Here is a 24851-nt window from a genome sequence, read left to right as displayed (position 1 = left end):
AAGATTCAAGCTGAATATTGAATATATCTGTGATTTATGTGGAATGGAGAAGGAGACCATGTTTTTATAGTAGAGTTTTTGGGATTGATATACAGAACTTTGTTACAAAGAAAACAGGACCGGTTGTACAATGTAACGGTTTTAATATGATTTATTTCAGAACGTCTGACATTGATAAAGATGTAGTATATTTAATTAAACTGCTAATGATATCAGGTACATTTCATATTTGCAAATTGTCTAATTCAAAACCTAACTTTCTTCACTTTATAAATGAGTTTAAACAATATGGCAACACTTTAACCTAAATGAAAAACAAAAAGGCAATTAAAACTTGTATTATTAATGAATATGATTTGTTTGTTTAGGATTCCTGTCAATGTAAAGAGTTTGTATGTATGCTTGTTTGCATGTGATTATTCCTCTTTTGTTTGGTAGCCTATTTGCTCATAAAAACAAATACAAAATAACATCGCCTACAAGTGTGATCTGGGATTTCTATTGAAGAGTCTATCTTTATAATGTCCTGTCTTTGTCCGGAGCATATTCATTCATAATTATGGGGCCGCTGCGGTAGAGTGACATTTTCGGGAGGAGTTCCCGAAATACAGCGACCCTATTGGTCCCAGCCTACACAGACAGTCTTCCGGTAGCGTGATCTGTGTTCGAAGCGTAAGGGGACACACACTTGCTACCAGCACCGAGACGGAGCTGACGCCCCTGCGACGAAAATGACAACGGTAAGGCTGCGCTGTTTGTTATGTTGTCTAGCGTGGGTTAATATGGTCTTGACGTTGCCCTAAAACTACCCTTGAGTCATGTACTTTAACATGCTGACAGGCTCGCTCTCGGTTGGTGCTTGTTGCTAACTAAATAACTACTTGAAGGTTGTGCCCCGTAGCAGGCTTGCTGTGTGCTTTCATTTACGAAATGATCGAGCTCTGTCGAGGGAGGAACTGTTGTTTTTATTAATTTTTTTACATATTGTGTATATATATATTTATTCTGAACACTTCCGTTTGTTGGCAATGTCCAATTCTTGCATATGTTTTTTCTTCTTCAAAATACTGATTTATGTTCACTTAGCTGGACAGGCAAACGCCGCCGAGTACTACACTGTAAACCAATCAAAACTCGTACTATCCATGGTATTTTCTCTGCTGATCACGTCTGCCAATCAGGTTGTCCGTTTCTAAGTAGACAGCTGGTGACCTATCCAAAGAGTAGTGTTCGACTCATTTTACTGACTCGGATCTTTTCGACTCATTAAATCAATTAAAAAAAATGTATATTTTTAAAATTTAACTAGGCAAGTCCGTTAAGAACAATTTATTATTTACAATGACGGCCTACCCCAGCCAAACCAGGACTACGCTGGGCCAATTGTGCACTGAACTATGGGAGTTCCAAACACGGCTGGATGTGATACAGCCTGGAATCGAACCAGAGACTGTAGTGACGCCTCTTGCCTTAGACCGCTGTGCCACTCTGGAGCCCAAGAATTACAAATTTTGTTCATTTGAGTCAGGAATGGCCAGAACACGCAGGAATATGGCACCAGAGAGCTGCCAAAAGGTTGACATTAACATTTAGTTAGGATCGTAAGAAAAGCCAAGCGTGAAACGTTAACGTGAAATTTAGTTTGACTGGAGCGAGGAGCGGGGCGGGCCTAGTTTGACTGGAGCGGGCCTAGCTTGACTGGAGCGGGCCTAGTTTGACTGGAGCGGGCCTAGTTTGACTGGAGCGAGGAGCGGGCCTAGTTTGACTGGAGCGAGGAGCGGGCCTAGTTTGACTGGAGCGGGCCTAGTTTGACTGGAGCGAGGAGCGGGCCTAGTTTGACTGGAGCGAGGGGCGGGCCTAGTTTGACTGGAGCGAGGGGCGGGCCTAGTTTGACTGGAGCGGGGCTAGTTTGACTGGAGCGAGGGGCGGGCCTAGTTTGACTGGGGGTCGGGCCTAGTTTGACTGGAGCGAGGGGCGGGCCTAGTTTGACTGGAGCGAGGGGCGGGCCTAGTTTGACTGGGGCGAGGGGCGGGCCTAGTTTGACTGAGGCGGGCCATGTTTGACTGGGGCGGGCCTAGTTTGACTGGGGCGGGCCTAGTTTGACTGGAGCGGGCCTAGTTTGACTGGAGCGGGCCTAGTTTGACTGGAGCGGGCCTAGTTTGACTGGAGCGAGGGGCGGGGCTAGTTTGACTGGAGCGAGGGGCGGGGCTAGTTTGACTGGAGCGAGGGGCGGGCCTAGTTTGACTGGAGCGAGGGGCGGGCCTAGTTTGACTGGAGCGAGGGGCGGGCCTAGTTTGACTGGGGCGGGCCTAGTTTGACTGGGGCGGGCCTAGTTTGACTGGGGCGGGCCTAGTTTGACTGGAGCGGGCCTAGTTTGACTGGAGCGGGCCTAGTTTGACTGGAGCGGGCCTAGTTTGACTGGGGGGCGGGCCTAGTTTGACTGAGGGGCGGGCCTAGTTTGACTGGAGCGAGGGGCGGGCCTAGTTTGACTGGAGCGAGGGGCGGGCCTAGTTTGACTGAGGCGGGCCTAGTTTGACTGGGGCGGGCCTAGTTTGACTGGGGCGGGCCTAGTTTGACTGGGGCGGGCCTAGTTTGACTGGGGCGGGCCTAGTTTGACTGGGGCGGGCCTAGTTTGACTGGAGCGGGCCTAGTTTGACTGGGGCGGGCCTAGTTTGACTGGAGCGGGCCTAGTTTGACTGGAGCGGGCCTAGTTTGACTGGAGCGGGCCTAGTTTGACTGGAGCGGGCCTAGTTTGACTGGAGCGGGCCTAGTTTGACTGGGGGGCGGGCCTAGTTTGACTGGAGCGAGGGGCGGGCCTAGTTTGACTGGAGCGAGGGGCGGGCCTAGTTTGACTGGAGCGAGGGGCGGGCCTAGTTTGACTGGAGCGAGGGGCGGGCCTAGTTTGACTGGGGCGGGCCTAGTTTGACTGGGGCGGGCCTAGTTTGACTGGAGCGAGGGGCGGGCCTAGTTTGACTGGGGCGGGCCTAGTTTGACTGGGGCGGGCCTAGTTTGACTGGAGCGGGCCTAGTTTGACTGGGGGGCGGGCCTAGTTTGACTGGAGCGAGGGGCGGGCCTAGTTTGACTGGAGCGAGGGGCGGGCCTAGTTTGACTGGGGGGCGGGCCTAGTTTGACTGGAGCGAGGGGCGGGCCTAGTTTGACTGGGGCGGGCCTAGTTTGACTGGAGCGGGCCTAGTTTGACTGGAGCGGGCCTAGTTTGACTGGAGCGGGCCTAGTTTGACTGGAGCGGGCCTAGTTTGACTGGGGGGCGGGCCTAGTTTGACTGGGGGGCGGGCCTAGTTTGACTGGAGCGAGGGGCGGGCCTAGTTTGACTGGAGCGAGGGGCGGGCCTAGTTTGACTGGAGCGAGGGGCGGGCCTAGTTTGACTGGGGCGGGCCTAGTTTGACTGGGGCGGGCCTAGTTTGACTGGAGCGGGCCTAGTTTGACTGGAGCGGGCCTAGTTTGACTGGGGCGGGCCTAGTTTGACTGGAGCGGGCCTAGTTTGACTGGAGCGGGCCTAGTTTGACTGGGGCGGGCCTAGTTTGACTGGAGCGGGCCTAGTTTGACTGGGGGGCGGGCCTAGTTTGACTGAGGGGCGGGCCTAGTTTGACTGGAGCGAGGGGCGGGCCTAGTTTGACTGGAGCGAGGGGCGGGCCTAGTTTGACTGGAGCGGGCCTAGTTTGACTGGAGCGGGCCTAGTTTGACTGGAGCGGGGCTAGTTTGACTGGAGCGGGGCTAGTTTGACTGGAGCGGGGCTAGTTTGACTGGAGCGAGGGGTGGGCCTAATTTGACTGGAGCGAGGGGCGGGCCTAGTTTGACTGGAGCGAGGGGCGGGCCTAGTTTGACTGGAGCGAGGGGCGGGCCTAGTTTGACTGGGGCGGGCCTAGTTTGACTGGGGCGGGCCTAGTTTGACTGGGGCGGGCCTAGTTTGACTGGGGGGCGGGCCTAGTTTGACTGGGGGGCGGGCCTAGTTTGACTGGAGCGAGGGGCGGGCCTAGTTTGACTGGAGTGAGGGGCGGGCCTAGTTTGACTGGGGGGCGGGCCTAGTTTGACTGGGGGGCGGGCCTAGTTTGACTGGGGGGCGGGCCTAGTTTGACTGGTGGGCGGGCCTAGTTTGACTGGGGGGCGGGCCTAGTTTGACTGGAGCGAGCGGCGGGCCTAGTTTGACTGGGGGGCGGGCCTAGTTTGACTGGGGGGCGGGCCTAGTTTGACTGGAGCGAGGGGCGGGCCTAGTTTGACTGGAGCGAGGGGCGGGCCTAGTTTGACTGGAGCGGGGCTAGTTTGACTGGAGCGAGCGGCGGGCCTAGTTTGACTGGGGGGCGGGCCTAGTTTGACTGGAGCGAGGGGCGGGCCTAGTTTGACTGGAGCGAGGGGCGGGCCTAGTTTGACTTGGGCGAGGGGCGGGCCTAGTTTGACTGAGGCGGGCCTAGTTTGACTGGGGCGGGCCTAGTTTGACTGGAGCGGGCCTAGTTTGACTGGAGCGGGCCTAGTTTGACTGGAGCGGGCCTAGTTTGACTGGAGCGGGCCTAGTTTGACTGGAGCGAGGGGCGGGGCTAGTTTGACTGGAGCGAGGGGCGGGCCTAGTTTGACTGGGGGGCAGGCCTAGTTTGACTGGAGCGAGGGGCGGGCCTAGTTTGACTGGGGCGGGCCTAGTTTGACTGGGGCGGGCCTAGTTTGACTGGAGCGGGCCTAGTTTGACTGGAGCGGGCCTAGTTTGACTGGAGCGGGCCTAGTTTGACTGGAGCGGGCCTAGTTTGACTGGAGCGGGCCTAGTTTGACTGGGGGGCGGGCCTAGTTTGACTGGGGGGCGGGCCTAGTTTGACTGGAGCGAGGGGTGGGCCTAGTTTGACTGGAGCGAGGGGCGGACCTAGTTTGACTGGAGCGAGGGGCGGGCCTAGTTTGACTGGGGCGAGGGGCGGGCCTAGTTTGACTGGGGCGGGCCTAGTTTGACTGGGGCGGGCCTAGTTTGACTGGGGCGGGCCTAGTTTGACTGGAGCGGGCCTAGTTTGACTGGAGCGGGCCTAGTTTGACTGGAGCGGGCCTAGTTTGACTGGAGCGGGCCTAGTTTGACTGGAGCGGGCCTAGTTTGACTGGAGCGGGCCTAGTTTGACTGGAGCGAGGGGCGGGCCTAATTTGACTGGAGCGAGGGGCGGGCCTAGTTTGACTGGAGCGAGGGGCGGGCCTAGTTTGACTGGAGCGAGGGGCGGGCCTAGTTTGACTGGGGCGGGCCTAGTTTGACTGGGGCGGGCCTAGTTTGACTGGGGCGGGCCTAGTTTGACTGGGGGGCGGGCCTAGTTTGACTGGGGGGCGGGCCTAGTTTGACTGGAGCGAGGGGCGGGCCTAGTTTGACTGGAGTGAGGGGCGGGCCTAGTTTGACTGGGGGGCGGGCCTAGTTTGACTGGGGGGCGGGCCTAGTTTGACTGGGGGGCGGGCCTAGTTTGACTGGTGGGCGGGCCTAGTTTGACTGGGGGGCGGGCCTAGTTTGACTGGAGCGAGCGGCGGGCCTAGTTTGACTGGGGGGCGGGCCTAGTTTGACTGGGGGGCGGGCCTAGTTTGACTGGAGCGAGGGGCGGGCCTAGTTTGACTGGAGCGAGGGGCGGGCCTAGTTTGACTGGAGCGGGGCTAGTTTGACTGGAGCGGGGCTAGTTTGACTGGAGCGGGGCTAGTTTGACTGGAGCGGGGCTAGTTTGACTGGAGCGGGGCTAGTTTGACTGGAGCGGGGCTAGTTTGACTGGAGTGAGGGGCGGGCCTAATTTGACTGGAGCGAGGGGCGGGCCTAGTTTGACTGGAGCGAGGGGCGGGCCTAGTTTGACTGGAGCGAGGGGCGGGCCTAGTTTGACTGGAGCGAGGGGCGGGCCTAGTTTGACTGGGGCGGGCCTAGTTTGACTGGGGCGGGCCTAGTTTGACTGGGGCGGGCCTAGTTTGACTGGAGCGGGCCTAGTTTGACTGGAGCGGGCCTAGTTTGACTGGAGCGGGCCTAGTTTGACTGGAGCGGGCCTAGTTTGACTGGAGCGGGCCTAGTTTGACTGGAGCGGGCCTAGTTTGACTGGAGCGGGCCTAGTTTGACTGGAGCGGGCCTAGTTTGACTGGAGCGAGGGGCGGGCCTAGTTTGACTGGAGCGGGCCTAGTTTGACTGGAGCGGGCCTAGTTTGACTGGAGCGGGGCTAGTTTGACTGGAGCGAGCGGCGGGCCTAGTTTGACTGGGGGGCGGGCCTAGTTTGACTGGAGCGAGGGGCGGGCCTAGTTTGACTGGAGCGAGGGGCGGGCCTAGTTTGACTGGGGCGAGGGGCGGGCCTAGTTTGACTGGGACGGGCCTAGTTTGACTGGGGCGGGCCTAGTTTGACTGGAGCGGGCCTAGTTTGACTGGAGCGGGCCTAGTTTGACTGGAGCGGGCCTAGTTTGACTGGAGCGGGCCTAGTTTGACTGGAGCGGGCCTAGTTTGACTGGAGCGAGGGGCGGGGCTAGTTTGACTGGAGCGAGGGGCGGGCCTAGTTTGACTGGGGGGCGGGCCTAGTTTGACTGGAGCGAGGGGCGGGCCTAGTTTGACTGGGGCGAGGGGCGGGCCTAGTTTGACTGGAGCGAGGGGCGGGCCTAGTTTGACTGGAGCGAGGGGCGGGCCTAGTTTGACTGGAGCGAGGGGCGGGCCTAGTTTGACTGGGGCGGGCCTAGTTTGACTGGGGCGGGCCTAGTTTGACTGGAGCGGGCCTAGTTTGACTGGAGCGGGCCTAGTTTGACTGGAGCGGGCCTAGTTTGACTGGAGCGGGCCTAGTTTGACTGGAGCGGGCCTAGTTTGACTGGAGCGGGCCTAGTTTGACTGGAGCGGGCCTAGTTTGACTGGAGCGGGCCTAGTTTGACTGGAGCGTGCCTAGTTTGACTGGAGCGGGCCTAGTTTGACTGGGGGGCGGGCCTAGTTTGACTGGAGCGAGGGGCGGGCCTAGTTTGACTGGAGCGAGGGGCGGGCCTAGTTTGACTGGAGCGAGGGGCGGGCCTAGTTTGACTGGGGCGGGCCTAGTTTGACTGGGGCGGGCCTAGTTTGACTGGAGCGGGCCTAGTTTGACTGGAGCGGGCCTAGTTTGACTGGAGCGGGCCTAGTTTGACTGGAGCGGGCCTAGTTTGACTGGAGCGGGCCTAGTTTGACTGGAGCGGGCCTAGTTTGACTGGAGCGGGCCTAGTTTGACTGGAGCGAGGGGCGGGCCTAGTTTGACTGGAGCGGGCCTAGTTTGACTGGAGCGGGCCTAGTTTGACTGGAGCGAGCGGCGGGCCTAGTTTGACTGGAGCGAGGGGCGGGCCTAGTTTGACTGGAGCGAGGGGCGGGCCTAGTTTGACTGGAGCGAGGGGCGGGCCTAGTTTGACTGGGGCGAGGGGCGGGCCTAGTTTGACTGGGACGGGCCTAGTTTGACTGGGGCGGGCCTAGTTTGACTGGAGCGGGCCTAGTTTGACTGGAGCGGGCCTAGTTTGACTGGAGCGGGCCTAGTTTGACTGGAGCGAGGGGCGGGGCTAGTTTGACTGGAGCGAGGGGCGGGCCTAGTTTGACTGGGGGGCGGGCCTAGTTTGACTGGAGCGAGCGGCGGGCCTAGTTTGACTGGAGCGAGGGGCGGGCCTAGTTTGACTGGAGCGAGGGGCGGGCCTAGTTTGACTGGGGCGAGGGGCGGGCCTAGTTTGACTGAGGCGGGCCTAGTTTGACTGGGGCGGGCCTAGTTTGACTGGAGCGGGCCTAGTTTGACTGGAGCGGGCCTAGTTTGACTGGAGCGGGCCTAGTTTGACTGGAGCGGGCCTAGTTTGACTGGGGGCGGGCCTAGTTTGACTGGAGCGAGGGGCGGGCCTAGTTTGACTGGGGCGAGGGGCGGGCCTAGTTTGACTGGAGCGAGGGGCGGGCCTAGTTTGACTGGAGCGAGGGGCGGGCCTAGTTTGACTGGAGCGAGGGGCGGGCCTAGTTTGACTGGGGCGGGCCTAGTTTGACTGGGGCGGGCCTAGTTTGACTGGGGCGGGCCTAGTTTGACTGGAGCGGGCCTAGTTTGACTGGAGCGGGCCTAGTTTGACTGGAGCGGGCCTAGTTTGACTGGAGCGGGCCTAGTTTGACTGGAGCGGGCCTAGTTTGACTGGAGCGGGCCTAGTTTGACTGGAGCGGGCCTAGTTTGACTGGAGCGGGCCTAGTTTGACTGGAGCGAGGGGCGGGCCTAGTTTGACTGGAGCGGGCCTAGTTTGACTGGAGCGGGCCTAGTTTGACTGGAGCGGGGCTAGTTTGACTGGAGCGAGCGGCGGGCCTAGTTTGACTGGGGGGCGGGCCTAGTTTGACTGGAGCGAGGGGCGGGCCTAGTTTGACTGGAGCGAGGGGCGGGCCTAGTTTGACTGGGGCGAGGGGCGGGCCTAGTTTGACTGGGACGGGCCTAGTTTGACTGGGGCGGGCCTAGTTTGACTGGAGCGGGCCTAGTTTGACTGGAGCGGGCCTAGTTTGACTGGAGCGGGCCTAGTTTGACTGGAGCGGGCCTAGTTTGACTGGAGCGGGCCTAGTTTGACTGGAGCGAGGGGCGGGGCTAGTTTGACTGGAGCGAGGGGCGGGCCTAGTTTGACTGGGGGGCGGGCCTAGTTTGACTGGAGCGAGGGGCGGGCCTAGTTTGACTGGGGCGAGGGGCGGGCCTAGTTTGACTGGAGCGAGGGGCGGGCCTAGTTTGACTGGAGCGAGGGGCGGGCCTAGTTTGACTGGAGCGAGGGGCGGGCCTAGTTTGACTGGGGCGGGCCTAGTTTGACTGGGGCGGGCCTAGTTTGACTGGAGCGGGCCTAGTTTGACTGGAGCGGGCCTAGTTTGACTGGAGCGGGCCTAGTTTGACTGGAGCGGGCCTAGTTTGACTGGAGCGGGCCTAGTTTGACTGGAGCGGGCCTAGTTTGACTGGAGCGGGCCTAGTTTGACTGGAGCGGGCCTAGTTTGACTGGAGCGTCCCTAGTTTGACTGGAGCGGGCCTAGTTTGACTGGGGGGCGGGCCTAGTTTGACTGGAGCGAGGGGCGGGCCTAGTTTGACTGGAGCGAGGGGCGGGCCTAGTTTGACTGGAGCGAGGGGCGGGCCTAGTTTGACTGGGGCGGGCCTAGTTTGACTGGGGCGGGCCTAGTTTGACTGGAGCGGGCCTAGTTTGACTGGAGCGGGCCTAGTTTGACTGGAGCGGGCCTAGTTTGACTGGAGCGGGCCTAGTTTGACTGGAGCGGGCCTAGTTTGACTGGAGCGGGCCTAGTTTGACTGGAGCGGGCCTAGTTTGACTGGAGCGAGGGGCGGGCCTAGTTTGACTGGAGCGGGCCTAGTTTGACTGGAGCGGGCCTAGTTTGACTGGAGCGAGCGGCGGGCCTAGTTTGACTGGAGCGAGGGGCGGGCCTAGTTTGACTGGAGCGAGGGGCGGGCCTAGTTTGACTGGAGCGAGGGGCGGGCCTAGTTTGACTGGGGCGAGGGGCGGGCCTAGTTTGACTGGGACGGGCCTAGTTTGACTGGGGCGGGCCTAGTTTGACTGGAGCGGGCCTAGTTTGACTGGAGCGGGCCTAGTTTGACTGGAGCGGGCCTAGTTTGACTGGAGCGGGCCTAGTTTGACTGGAGCGAGGGGCGGGGCTAGTTTGACTGGAGCGAGGGGCGGGCCTAGTTTGACTGGGGGGCGGGCCTAGTTTGACTGGAGCGAGCGGCGGGCCTAGTTTGACTGGAGCGAGGGGCGGGCCTAGTTTGACTGGAGCGAGGGGCGGGCCTAGTTTGACTGGGGCGAGGGGCGGGCCTAGTTTGACTGAGGCGGGCCTAGTTTGACTGGGGCGGGCCTAGTTTGACTGGAGCGGGCCTAGTTTGACTGGAGCGGGCCTAGTTTGACTGGAGCGGGCCTAGTTTGACTGGAGCGGGCCTAGTTTGACTGGGGGGCGGGCCTAGTTTGACTGGAGCGAGGGGCGGGCCTAGTTTGACTGGGGCGAGGGGCGGGCCTAGTTTGACTGGAGCGAGGGGCGGGCCTAGTTTGACTGGAGCGAGGGGCGGGCCTAGTTTGACTGGGGCGGGCCTAGTTTGACTGGGGCGGGCCTAGTTTGACTGGGGCGGGCCTAGTTTGACTGGGGCGGGCCTAGTTTGACTGGGGCGGGCCTAGTTTGACTGGAGCGGGCCTAGTTTGACTGGAGCGGGCCTAGTTTGACTGGAGCGGGCCTAGTTTGACTGGAGCGGGGCTAGTTTGACTGGAGCGAGCGGCGGGCCTAGTTTGACTGGGGGGCGGGCCTAGTTTGACTGGGGGGCGGGCCTAGTTTGACTGGAGCGAGCGGCGGGCCTAGTTTGACTGGGGGGCGGAACTAGTTTGACTGGGGGGGGCCTAGTTTGACTGGAGCGAGCGGCGGGCCTAGTTTGACTGGGGGGCGGAACTAGTTTGACTGGAGCGGGCCTAGTTTGACTGGAGCGGGCCTAGTTTGACTGGAGCGGGCCTAGTTTGACTGGAGCGGGCCTAGTTTGACTGGAGCGGGCCTAGTTTGACTGGAGCGGGCCTAGTTTGACTGGAGCGAGGGGCGGGCCTAGTTTGACTGGAGCGGGCCTAGTTTGACTGGAGCGGGCCTAGTTTGACTGGAGCGGGCCTAGTTTGACTGGAGCGGGCCTAGTTTGACTGGAGCGGGCTTAGTTTGACTGGAGCGGGCCTAGTTTGACTGGAGCGAGGGGCGGGCCTAGTTTGACTGGAGCGGGCCTAGTTTGACTGGAGCGGGCCTAGTTTGACTGGAGCGGGCCTAGTTTGACTGGAGCGGGCCTAGTTTGACTGGAGCGGGCCTAGTTTGACTGGAGCGGGCCTAGTTTGACTGGAGCGAGGGGCGGGCCTAGTTTGACTGCCGCTGTTACTTTTTAAAGTGATAATTCCCTACATCTCGATGCAGTGAAAAGATCAAGACAAGACAGATGCTGTGTTTTACTCTGAAGGTTGACTTGATAAAAAAAATTTAAAGCGGTAGTGTGTACTGTTGACGTGAACGTGGCATGTTGAATCCCAACCAATCAGTCCTGGATGCTCGCGTTGTAAAAAGCACAGAAGAAAAGAGCAGTGACAGACAGCAGAGGAGCCGAAGAACTGGAAAAGCCTCATGGAGCATTTTGGCTTCCCTGTCAAATATGATGACGGAAGAGCCTAGTTTGACTGGAGCGAGGGGCGGGCCTAGTTTGACTGGAGCGAGGGGCGGGCCTAGTTTGACTGGAGCGAGGGGCGGGCCTAGTTTGACTGGAGCGAGGGGCGGGCCTAGTTTGACTGGAGCGAGGGGCGGGCCTAGTTTGACTGGAGCGAGGGGCGGGCCTAGTTTGACTGGAGCGAGGGGCGGGCCTAGTTTGACTGGAGCGAGGGGCGGGCCTAGTTTGACTGGAGCGAGGGGCGGGCCTAGTTTGACTGGAGCGAGGGGCGGGCCTAGTTTGACTGGAGCGAGGGGCGGGCCTAGTTTGACTGGAGCGAGGGGCGGGCCTAGTTTGACTGGAGCGAGGGGCGGGCCTAGTTTGACTGGAGCGAGGGGCGGGCCTAGTTTGACTGGAGCGAGGGGCGGGCCTAGTTTGACTGGAGCGAGGGGCGGGCCTAGTTTGACTGGAGCGAGGGGCGGGCCTAGTTTGACTGGAGCGAGGGGCGGGCCTAGTTTGACTGGAGCGAGGGGCGGGCCTAGTTTGACTGGAGCGAGGGGCGGGCCTAGTTTGACTGGAGCGAGGGGCGGGCCTAGTTTGACTGGAGCGAGGGGCGGGCCTAGTTTGACTGGAGCGAGGGGCGGGCCTAGTTTGACTGGAGCGGGCCTAGTTTGACTGGAACGAGGCTAGTTTGACTGGAGCGGGGCTAGTTTGACTGGAGCGAGGGGCGGGCCTAGTTTGACTGGAGCGAGGGGCGGGCCTAGTTTGACTGGAGCGAGGGGCGGGCCTAGTTTGACTGGAGCGGGCCTAGTTTGACTGGAGCGAGGCTAGTTTGACTGGAGCGGGGCTAGTTTGACTGGAGCGGGGCTAGTTTGACTGGAGCGAGGGGCGGGCCTAGTTTGACTGGAGCGAGGGGCGGGCCTAGTTTGACTGGAGCGAGGGGCGGCCCTAGTTTGACTGGAGCGAGGGGCGGGCCTAGTTTGACTGAAGCGAGGGGCGGGCCTAGTTTGACTGGAGCGAGGGGCGGGCCTAGTTTGACTGGAGCGAGGGGCGGGCCTAGTTTGACTGGAGCGAGGGGCGGGCCTAGTTTGACTGGAGCGAGGGGCGGGCCTAGTTTGACTGGAGCGAGGGGCGGGCCTAGTTTGACTGGAGCGAGGGGCGGGCCTAGTTTGACTGGAGCGAGGGGCGGGCCTAGTTTGACTGGAGCGAGGGGCGGGCCTAGTTTGACTGGAGCGAGGGGCGGGCCTAGTTTGACTGGAGCGGGGCTAGTTTGACTGGAGCGGGGCTAGTTTGACTGGAGCGGGGCTAGTTTGACTGGAGCGGGGCTAGTTTGACTGGAGCTGTTACTTTTTAAAGTGATAATTCCCTACATCTCGATGCAGTGAAAAGATCAAGACAAGACAGATGCTGTGTTTTACTCTGAAGGTTGACTTGATAATTTTTGTTTTAAAGCGGTAGTGTGTACTGTTGACGTGAACGTGGCATGTTGAATCCCAACCAATCAGTCCTGGATGCTCGCGTTGTAAAAAGCACAGAAGAAAAGAGCAGTGACAGACAGCAGAGGAGCCGAAGAACTGGAAAAGCCTCATGGAGCATTTTGGCTTCCCTGTCAAATACGATGACGGAAGAAGGGTGATGCCTACACACCGTAATGGTGTTGTCCAATGTGCCACAAGAGATCCGTATCATCATGGAAATGCATGGAGCGTGGCCACACATTTTAAAGTGTCATCACCCTGGTGTGTCAGAGACGGGAGCCAACTCACCGCGGCATTTAAAAGCAGCCCTTTGTTGCAGAATCAGCCTGGACTAAAGCCATCACCAGATCTATTGGGATGTTTATCACTGCAGACATGAGGCCGTACTCTGTTAAACAAAGGGTTTAGAATGGTGGAAGTGCTTGAGCCAACGCTACGAAATCCCCTCTCGCACCCACTTCAGTATGAAGATCGGGCCAGAACTTTATGAACAGGAACAGATTGAAATTGTGGACGAATTATCCAAAGGCATCCTCTCTTGCCCTCGCCACATACGGGTGGACCTCCAGGGTAACAGGAAGCTACGGGACTGTGACTGTTCACTACACCACAGAGGAGCGGACCTCCAGGGTAACAGGAAGCTACGTGACTGTTCACTACACCACAGAGGAGTGGACCTCCAGGGTAACAGGAAGCTACGGGACTGTGACTGTTCACTACACCACAGAGGAGCGGACCTCCAGGGTAACAGGAAGCTACGTGACTGTTCACTACACCACAGAGGAGTGGACCTCCAGGGTAACAGGAAGCTACGTGACTGTTCACTACACCACAGAGGAGTGGACCTCCAGGGTAACAGGAAGCTACGGGACTGTGACTGTTCACTACACCACAGAGGAGTGGACCTCCAGGGTAACAGGAAGCTACGTGACTGTTCACTACACCACAGAGGAGTGGACCTCCAGGGTAACAGGAAGCTACGTGACTGTTCACTACACCACAGAGGAGTGGACCTCCAGGGTAACAGGAAGCTACGTGACTGTTCACTACACCACAGAGGAGTGGACCTCCAGGGTAACAGGAAGCTACGGGACTGTGACTGTTCACTACACCACAGAGGAGTGGACCTCCAGGGTAACAGGAAGCTACGTGACTGTTCACTACACCACAGAGGAGTGGACCTCCAGGGTAACAGGAAGCTACGTGACTGTTCACTACACCACAGAGGAGTGGACCTCCAGGGTAACAGGAAGCTACGTGACTGTTCACTACACCACAGAGGAGTGGACCTCCAGGGTAACAGGAAGCTACGTGACTGCTCACTACACCACAGACGGGTAGACCTCCACCAGAGGACAGTGATCTCACCACTGTTCAAGTCCCCGCCCTACACCAGAGGACAGTGATCTCACCACTGTTCAAGGCCCCGCCCTACACCAGAGGACAGTGATCTCACCACTGTTCAAGCCCCCGCCCTCCACCAGAGGACAGTGATCTCACCACTGTTCAAGCCCCTGCCCTACACCAGAGGACAGTGATCTCACCACTGTTCAAGGCCCCGCCCTACACCAGAGGACAGTGATCTCACCACTGTTCAAGGCCCCGCCCTACACCAGAGGACAGTGATCTCACCACTGTTCAAGGCCCCGCCCTACACCAGATGACAGTGATCTCACCACTGTTCAAGGCCCCGCCCTACACCAGAGGACAGTGATCTCACCACTGTTCAAGGCCCCGCCCTACACCAGAGGACGGTGATCTCACCACTGTTCAAGGCCCCGCCCTACACCAGAGGACAGTGATCTCACCACTGTTCAAGTCCCCGCCCTACACCAGAGGACATACAGTGATCTCACCACTGTTCAAGGCCCCGCCCTACACCAGAGGACAGTGATCTCACCACTGTTCAAGTCCCCGCCCTACACCAGAGGACAGTGATCTCACCACTGTTCAAGTCCCCGCCCTACACCAGAGGACAGTGATCTCACCACTGTTCAAGTCCCCGCCCTACACCCGAGGACAGTGATCTCACCACTGTTCAAGGCCCCGCCCTACACCAGAGGACAGTGATCTCACCACTGTTCAAGTCCCCGCCCTACACCAGAGGACAGTGATCTCACCACTGTTCAAGGCCCCGCCCTACACCAGAGGACAGTGATCTCACCACTGTTCAAGTCCCCGCCCTACACCAGAGGACAGTGATCTCACCACTGTTCAAGTCCCCGCCCTACACCAGAGGACAGTGATCTCACCACTGTTCAAGTCCCCGCCCTACACCAGAGGACAGTGATCTCACCACTGTTCAAGGCCCCGCCCTACACCAGAGGACAGTGATCTCACCACTGTTCAAGTCCCCGCCCTACACCAGAGGACATACAGTGATCTCACCACTGTTCAAGGCCCCGCCCTACACCAGAGGACAGTGATCTCACCACTGTTCAAGTCCCTGCCCTACACCAGAGGACAGTGATCTCACCACTGTTCAAGGCCCCGCCCTACACCAGAGGACAGTGATCTCACCACTGTTCAAGGCCCCGCCCTACACCAGAGGACAGTGATCTCACCACTGTTCAAGGCCCCGCCCTACACCAGAGGACAGTGATCTCACCACTGTTCAAGTCCCCGCCCTACACCAGAGGACAGTGATCTCACCACTGTTCAAGGCCCCGCCCTACACCAGAGGACAGTGATCTCACCACTGTTCAAGGCCCCGCCCTACACCAGAGGACAGTGATCTCACCACTGTTCAAGGCCCCGCCCTACACCAGAGGACAGTGATCTCACCACTGTTCAAGGCCCCGCCCTACACCAGAGGACAGTGATCTCACCACTGTTCAAGGCCCCGCCCTACACCAGAGGACAGTGATCTCACCACTGTTCAAGTCCCTGCCCTACACCAGAGGACAGTGATCTCACCACTGTTCAAGTCCCCGCCCTACACCAGAGGACATGCAGTGATCTCACCACTGTTCAAGTCCCCGCCCTACACCAGAGGACATGCAGTGATCTCACCACTGTTCAAGTCCCTGCCCTACACCAGAGGACATACAGTGATCTCACCACTGTTCAAGTCCCCGCCCTACACCAGAGGACAGTGATCTCACCACTGTTCAAGTCCCCGCCCTACACCAGAGGACAGTGATCTCACCACTGTTCAAGTCCCCGCCCTACACCAGAGGACATGCAGTGATCTCACCACTGTTCAAGTCCCCGCCCTACACCAGAGGACATGCAGTGATCTCACCACTGTTCAAGTCCCCGCCCTACACCAGAGGACATGCAGTGATCTCACCACTGTTCAAGTCCCTGCCCTACACCAGAGGACAGTGATCTCACCACTGTTCAAGTCCCTGCCCTCCACCAGAGGACAGTGATCTCACCACTGTTCAAGTCCCTGCCCTACACCAGAGGACAGTGATCTCACCACTGTTCAAGGCCCCGCCCTACACCAGAGGACAGTGATCTCACCACTGTTCAAGGCCCCGCCCTACACCAGAGGACAGTGATCTCACCACTGTTCAAGGCCCCGCCCTACACCAGAGGACAGTGTTCTCACCACTGTTTAAGGCCCCGCCCTACACCAGAGGACAGTGATCTCACCACTGTTCAAGGCCCCGCCCTACACCAGAGGACAGTGATCTCACCACTGTTCAAGGCCCCGCCCTACACCAGAGGACAGTGATCTCACCACTGTTCAAGTCCCTGCCCTACACCAGAGGACAGTGATCTCACCACTGTTCAAGGCCCCGCCCTACACCAGAGGACAGTGATCTCACCACTGTTCAAGTCCCCGCCCTACACCAGAGGACAGTGATCTCACCACTGTTCAAGGCCCCGCCCTACACCAGAGGACAGTGATCTCACCACTGTTCAAGTCCCCGCCCTACACCAGAGGACAGTGATCTCACCACTGTTCAAGGCCCCGCCCTACACCAGAGGACAGTGATCTCACCACTGTTCAAGGCCCCGCCCTACACCAGAGGACAGTGATCTCACCACTGAGATTGTGGCCACTGAAGAGGTTAAAAGAGAATGACTTTAATTATACATATAATGCAGTCTAATCTTAGTCTATGCTATTGCTATTAGAATCATTAGAATCATCCATTTTATTAAATGTTATTGACACAATTATAGTTTTATTAAACTCATTATTTATTTTCATATTTCATAGATTAAGTCATTACCCATGACCACTATAGTATTGGTTTATCATTCTCTATACCTTATAGTCCAATACATTACCCATGACCACTATAGTATTGGTTTATCATTCTCTATACCTTATAGTCCAATACATTACCCATGACCACTATAGTATTGGTTTATCATTCTCTATACCTTATAGTCCAATACATTACCCATGACCACCATAGTATTGGTTCATCATTCTCTATACCTTATAGTCCAATACATTACCCATGACCACCATGGTATTGGTTTATCATTCTCTATACCTTATAGTCCAATACATTACCCATGACCACCATGGTATTGGTTTATCATTCTCTATACCTTATAGTCCAATACATTACCCATGACCACTATAGTATTGGTTTATCATTCTCTATACCTTATAGTCCAATACATTACCCATGACCACTATAGTATTGGTTTATCATTCTCTATACCTTATAGTCCAATACATTACCCATGACCACCATGGTATTGGTTTATCATTCTCTATACCTTATAGTCCAATACATTACCCATGACCACTATAGTATTGGTTTATCATTCTCTATACCTTATAGTCCAATACATTATCCATGACCACTATAGTATTGGTTTATCATTCTCTATACCTTATAGTCCAATACATTATCCATGACCACTATAGTATTGGTTTATCATTCTCTATACCTTATAGTCCAATACATTACCCATGACCACCATGGTATTGGTTTATCATTCTCTATACCTTATAGTCCAATACATTACCCATGACCACTATAGTATTGGTTTATCATTCTCTATACCTTATAGTCCAATACATTACCCATGACCACCATGGTATTGGTTTATCATTCTCTATACCTTATAGTCCAATACATTACCCATGACCACTATAGTATTGGTTTATCATTCTCTATACCTTATAGTCCAATACATTACCCATGACCACTATAGTATTGGTTTATCATTCTCTATACCTTATAGTCCAATACATTACCCATGACCACTATAGTATTGGTTTATCATTCTCTATACCTTATAGTCCAATACATTATCCATGACCACTATAGTATTGGTTTATCATTCTCTATACCTTATAGTCCAATACATTATCCATGACCACTATAGTATTGGTTCATCATTCTCTATACCTTATAGTCCAATACATTACCCATGACCACCATGGTGTTGGTTTATCATTCTCTATACCTTATAGTCCAATACATTACCCATGACCACCATGGTATTGGTTTATCATTCTCTATACCTTATAGTCCAATACATTACCCATGACCACCATGGTATTGGTTTATCATTCTCTATACCTTATAGTCCAATACATTACCCATGACCACTATAGTATTGGTTTATCATTCTCTACACCTTATAGTCCAATACATTACCCATGACCACTATAGTATTGGTTTATCATTCTCTATACCTTATAGTCCAATACATTACCCATGACCACCATGGTATTGGTTTATCATTCTCTATACCTTATAGTCCAATACATTACCCATGACCACTATAGTATTGGTTTATCATTCTCTATACCTTATAGTCCAATACATTATCCATGACCACCATGGTATTGGTTTATCATTCGCTATACCTTATAGTCCAATACATTACCCATGACCACTATAGTATTGGTTTATCATTCTCTATACCTTATAGTCCAATACATTACCCATGACCACCATGGTATTGGTTTATCATTCTCTATACCTTATAGTCCAATACATTACCCATGACCACCATGGTATTGGTTTATCATTCTCTATACCTTATAGTCCAATACATTACCCATGACCACCATGGTATTGGTCAGCTGCTATTGGAGAATTCTTCTGGTTTAGAAATCAAACTCTTATTCAGAACACATTGTACAACAGTTTAGTTTTTTTTAAAGACTGTATTGCAAGGTAGGCCATATGTGTAGGCTGTGTCGGCCATATGTGTAGGCTGTGTCGGCCATATGTGTAGGCTGTGTCGGCCATATGTGTAGGCTGTGTCGGCCATATGTGTAGGCTGTGTAGGCCATATGTGTAGGCTGTGTCGGCCATATGTGTAGGCTGTGTCGGCCATATGTGTAGGCTGTGTAGGCCATATGTGTAGGCTGTGTAGGCCATATGTGTAGGCTGTGTAGGCCATATGTGTAGGCTGTGTAGGCCATATGTGTAGGCTGTGTAGGCCATATGTGTAGGCTGTGTAGGCCATATGTGTAGGCTGTGTAGGCCATATGTGTAGGCTGTGTCGGCCATATGTGTAGGCTGTGTCGGCCATATGTGTAGGCTGTGTAGGCCATATGTGTAGGCTGTGTAGGCCATATGTATGATTATAATTAAGCAATACGTCCCGAGGAGGTGTGGTATATGGCTAATATACCACGGCTAAGGGCTGTTCTTATGTACGACGCGTCGCGGAGTGCCTGGATACAGCCCTTAGTAGTCGTATATTGGCCATATATCACAAACCCCAAAGGTGCCTTATTGGTATTATAAACTGGTTACCAACGTAATTAGAGCAGTACAAATACATGTTTTGTCAAATCCATGGTGTACGGTCTGATATACCACGGCTGTCAGCCAATCAGCATTCAGGGCCCCGAACCACCCAGTTTGTAGTGTTTCTATAAACCTGCAGCTAGGTACTTGAAGTGAGACCTATAATCATGACAAAACACGACAATCACTTCAGTTCACTGACAGAGATATAACTAATGAAATGGATATTTACATTAGCTAGCTAGGCTAAATGGTCAAACGATCGGTTCGTATTTGCTGCGTATTTAAAAGCTCAAACAGATATGTATCTGATATCAGTCTGGGCGCTAGCTAGCTAGCTAGCTAGCTAGCTATGTTCATCAGACATCACGGTTTCACAACAGGCTGTTTGCATAGAAGCAGGCCATTGGCTGCCTCCATCACCAGGGAGTTTTGATTCGGTTCCAAGTTTAGCAGTTCAGCCAATTGTTGAAATTTACTTTTTTTTTATGTCAAAATGTGCAGTAATTGAAGGTGCCAACAAACGTTATAGTCATGAAAAATAATATTTAAAAAATAATATTTTACTGTCATATTTTTTTAAAATCAGCTCCTCCCTCGATGGGGATCGATCAACTTCACGTTATTGGGCTTGGGCTCACCCACCTATTGGTTGTTAAATAAAGCCTGTTAATGCTAGCCTATTTGTTGTTGCCACGGAGTGTTCAATGTCCACAGTCCAAGGCTGGCTCGCTATCAGGTCGACTAGGCAGTTGTGACCCCGTTCAAACACTTAGGAAATCCTTCCTTTTTGAAGTAATGACTATTATCTGAAGAATGTAGCGACCTTAAAGGAGAAGTTTGATTTCTTACAACCAAACCTCTATTTTAATGAAAATTACATGTTATGGAAGGCTCCAGACACCATTTTTGCGATTTCGCTTGTTTTTAAAGAACCCAAGAACTACCGAGCTAGAGCTAGACCTAGACCTAGACCTAGACCTAGACCTAGACCTAGAGCTAGAGCTAGAGCTAGACCTAGACCTAGAGCTAGACCTAGACCTAGACCTAGACCTAGAGCTAGACCTAGAGCTAGACCTAGACCTAGACCTAGAGCTAGACCTAGACCTAGAGCTAGACCTAGACCTAGAGCTAGACCTAGACCTAGAGCTAGACCTAGAGCTAGACCTAGAGCTAGACCTAGAGCTAGACCTAGAGCTAGACCTAGAGCTAGACCTAGAGCTAGACCTAGAGCTAGACCTAGACATAGAGCTAGACATAGAGCTAGACCTATGGAATATAACCATGTGAATAAAGTTCGGAATGACTCCATTGAATATGTACAACAAGGAAAAGTGTTGACAGTCGCTGGATCTGAGTGTTCTTTCCCAGGCTGTTTTCCTGAACAAGATGTCTTCATCCGGTTGTAATCGTGGCTTCAAATCAACACAGACCAGATATTACATTTCCACCATTTTGAATAGTGTTTCCTTGTTGCAGTGTGAGGATCCCTCTGGCTACAAGCAGGAGGATGAGTTTATGGACATCCTGGAGGAGAGGAGGAGGAGCAGTGACCTAGGCCATGCCCTCCGAACCTTTACCCCCACCCCCTACAGGGGGGCCCCTCCTCTCTCCGCGGGCGCCCTCAACAGGACGGTTCTGGAATCACAGTACCTACGATACGTCACCAAGGAGGTACAGTGTGTGTGGGTGCTTGCATGCGAGCGAGAATCCTGAACGTTCCCTGATGTACACTCAACAGGGTCAACAGGACATTAGTCCAGTTCCTGCCCGACCACATTGCAGACACATGCAAGGCCTTACAATGGCTAGCCTTACAATAGGTGTTTAACATATCAGCTAGTCATATCAATCTAGCCAATCAAATACATTTTATTTGTCACATGCGCTGAATACAAGTGTAGACTTGACCGTGAAATTCTTCCTTACAAGCCTTTAACCAACAGTGCAGTTCAAGAAGAAGAAAATATATCACCAAGTAACACAATAATGAGGCTCTATACAGGGTATTACGGTACAGAGTCAATGAGGAGGCTATATACAGGGTATTACGGTACAGAGTCAATGTGGAGGCTATATACAGGGTATTACGGTACAGAGTCAATGTGGAGGCTATATACAGGGTATTACGGTACAGAGTCAATGTGGAGGCTATATACAGGGTGTTACGGTACAGAGTCAATGTGGAGGTTATATACAGGGGGTACCGGTACAGAGTCAATGTGGAGGCTATATACAGGGTATTACGGTACAGAGTCAATGTGGAGGCTATGTACAGGGTATTACGGTACAGAGTCAATGTGGAGGCTATATACAGGGTGTTACGGTACAGAGTCAATGTGGAGATTATATACAGGGGGTACCGGTACAGAGTCAATGTGGAGGCTATATACAGGGTATTACGGTACAGAGTCAATGTGGAGGTTATATACAGGGGGTACCGGTACAGAGTCAATGTGGAGGCTATATACAGGGTATTACGATACAGAGTCAATGTGGAGGCTATATACAGTGTATTACGATACAGAGTCAATGTGGAGGCTATATACAGGGTATTACGGTACAGAGTCAATGTGGAGGCTATATACAGGGTATTACGGTACAGAGTCAAATGTGGAGGCTATATACAGGGTATTACGGTACAGAGTCAATGTGGAGGCTCTATACAGGGTATTACGGTACAGAGTCAATGTGGAGGCTATATACAGGGTATTACGGTACAGAGTCAATGAGGAGGCTATATACAGGGGGTACCGGTACAGAGTCAATGTGGAGGCTATATACAGGGGGTACCGGAACAGAGTCAATGTGGAGGTTATATACAGGGGGTACTGGTACAGAGTCAATGAGGAGGCTATATACAGGGGGTACCGGTACAGAGTCAGTGTGAAGGCTATATACAGGGGGTACCGGTACAGAGTCAATGTGGAGGCTATATACAGGGTATTACGGTACAGAGTCAATGTGGAGGCTATATACAGGGTATTACGATACAGAGTCAATGTGGAGGCTATATACAGGGTATTACGATACAGAGTCAATGTGGAGGCTCTATACAGGGTATTATGGTACAGAGTCAATGTGGAGGCTATATACAGGGTGTTACGGTACAGAGCCAATGTGGAGGCTATATACAGGGTATTACGGTACAGAGTCAATGTGGAGGCTATATACAGGGTATTACGGTACAGAGTCAATGAGGAGGCTATATACAGGGGGTACCGGTACAGAGTCAGTGTGGAGGCTATATACAGGGGGTACCGATACAGAGTCAATGTGGAGGCTATATACAGGGTGTTACGGTACAGAGTCAATGTGGAGGCTATATACAGGGGGTACCGGTACAGAGTCAATGTGGAGGCTATATACAGGGTGTTACGGTACAGAGTCAATGTGGAGGCTATATACAGGGGGTACCGGTACAGAGTCAATGTGGAGGCTATATACAGGGTATTACGGTACAGAGTCAATGTGGAGGCTATATACAGGGTATTACGGTACAGAGTCAATGAGGAGGCTATATACAGGGTATTACGGTACAGAGTCAATGTGGAGGCTATATACAGGGTATTACGGTACAGAGTCAATGTGGAGGTTATATACAGGGGGTACCGGTACAGAGTCAATATGGAGGCTATATACAGGGTATTACGGTACAGAGTCAATGTGGAGGTTATATACAGGGGGTACCGGTACAGAGTCAATATGGAGGCTATATACAGGGTATTACGGTACAGAGTCAATGTGGAGGCTATATACAGGGTATTACGGTACAGAGTCAATATGGAGGCTATATACAGGGATGACCGCTACAGAGTCAATGTGGAGGCTATATACAGGGTATTACGGTACAGAGTCAATGTGGAGGCTATATACAGGGTATTACGGTACAGAGTCAGTGTGGAGGCTACATACGGGGCAGTGTGGAGGCTACATACGGGGGGTACCGGTACTGAGTCAATGTGCAGGGGTACAGGCTAGTTGAGGTAATCTGTACATGTAGGTGGGGGCGAAGTGACTATGCACAGATAATAAACAAACAGCGAGTAGCAGCAGTGTACAAGAGTGGAGGGGGTCAATGTAAATTGTCCGGTGGCGATTTTCTGATTTGTTCAGTGGTCTTATGACTTGGGGGTAGAAGCTGTTAAGGAGCCTCTTGGTCCTCAACTTGGCATTCCGGTACCGCTTGCCGTGTGGTAGCAGAGAAAACAGTCTAACTTTGGTGACTGGAGTCTCTGACAATTTTATGGGCTTTCCTCTGACACCACCTATTATATAGTTCCTTGATGGCAGGAAGCTTGGCCCCAGTGATGTCCTGGGCCGTTCGCACTACCCTCTGGTCAGATGCAGAGCAGTTCTCTGTACCTCTGTAGTGCATTGCGGTCGGAGGCCGAGCAGTTGCCATACCAGTTGGTGATGTAACCGGTCAGGATGCACGTTGGTGATGTGGACATCAAGGAACTTGAAACTCTCGACCCGCTCCACTACAGCCTCGTTGATGTTAATGGGGGCCTGTTTGGCCCTCCTTTTCCTGTAGTCCACGATCAGCTCCTTTTGTCTTGCTCACATTGCGGGAGAGGTTGTTGTCCTGACACCACACTGCCAGTTCTGACCTCCTCCCTATAGCCTGACTTGTCGGTGATCAGGCTGTTGTGTCGTCAGCAAACTTATGGTGTTGGAGTCGTGTTTGGCCACGCAGTCGTGGTTTAACAGGGAGTACCTGAGGGGACTGAGCACACACGCCTGAGGGGCCCCAGTGTTGAGGATCAGCGTCGCAAGACGTGTTGTTGCCTTTTCTTACCACCTGGGGGCTACCCGTCAGGAAGTCCAGGATCCAGTTGCAGAGGGAGGTGTTTAGTCCCAGAGTCCTTAACTTAGTGATGAGTCGAGGGCACTATGGTGTTGAACGCTGAGCTGTAGTAAATTAATAGCATTCTGACATAGGTGTTCCTTTTGTCCAGGTGGGAAAGGGCAGTGTGGACTGCGATTGAGATTGCGTCATCTGTGGATCTGTTGGTGCGGTAGCGAATTGGAGTGGGTCTAGGGTGTTCGGAAGGATGCTCTTGATGTGAGCCATGACCAGCCTTTCAAAGCACTTCATGGCTACCGACGTTAGTTCCATGGGGCGTTAATCATTTTAGGCAGGTTACTTTCACTTCCTTGGTCACAGGGACTATGGTGGTGTGCTTGAAACATATAGGTATTACAGACTCGGTCAGGGAGAGGTTGAAAATGTCAGCGACGACACTTGACAGTTGGTCCGCGCATGCTTTGAGTACACGTCCTGGTAATCCGTCTGGCCCAGCGGCTTTGTGAATGTTGACCTATTTAAAGGTTTTGTTCACATCGGCTACCGAGAGCGTTCTCACACAGTCATCCAGAACAGCTGGTGCTCTCGTGCATGCCTCAGTGTTGCTTGCCTCGATGCGAGCATAAAAGGCATTTGGCTAGTCTGGTAGGCTTGCGTCATTGGGCAGCTCGCGTCTGGGTTTCCCTTTGTAGTCCGTTATAGTTTTTAAGCCCTGCCACATCTGACGAGCGTCAGAGCCGGTGTAGTAGGATTCAATCTTAATCCTGTATTGACACGTTGCTTGTTTGATGGT

At 53.8% G+C, this 24851-nt stretch overlaps 1 protein-coding gene across 5 annotated transcripts in view; it reads left to right on the top strand.

Annotated features, from left to right (window-relative positions):
- Nucleotides 1-620: 620 nt before the first annotated feature.
- Nucleotides 621-24851, top strand: part of si:ch73-21k16.5 (dihydroxyacetone phosphate acyltransferase) — a 46686-nt gene continuing 22455 nt past the window's right edge. For all 5 annotated transcript variants that reach the window (XM_036976437.1, XM_036976434.1, XM_036976436.1 and 2 more), the window contains exons 1-2: nt 621-740; nt 20728-20922. In XM_036976437.1, the coding sequence (XP_036832332.1) occupies nt 732-740; nt 20728-20922 (204 nt within the window). In that variant the 5' untranslated portion in view covers nt 621-731. The remainder of the gene's footprint in view (nt 741-20727; nt 20923-24851) is intronic.

This window comes from Oncorhynchus mykiss, chromosome 4, assembly GCF_013265735.2.
Source record: "Oncorhynchus mykiss isolate Arlee chromosome 4, USDA_OmykA_1.1, whole genome shotgun sequence".
NCBI lineage: Eukaryota > Metazoa > Chordata > Actinopteri > Salmoniformes > Salmonidae > Oncorhynchus > Oncorhynchus mykiss.
Note: the sequence above shows the minus strand (reverse complement) of the source record. Positions and strands in the feature narration are given on the sequence as shown.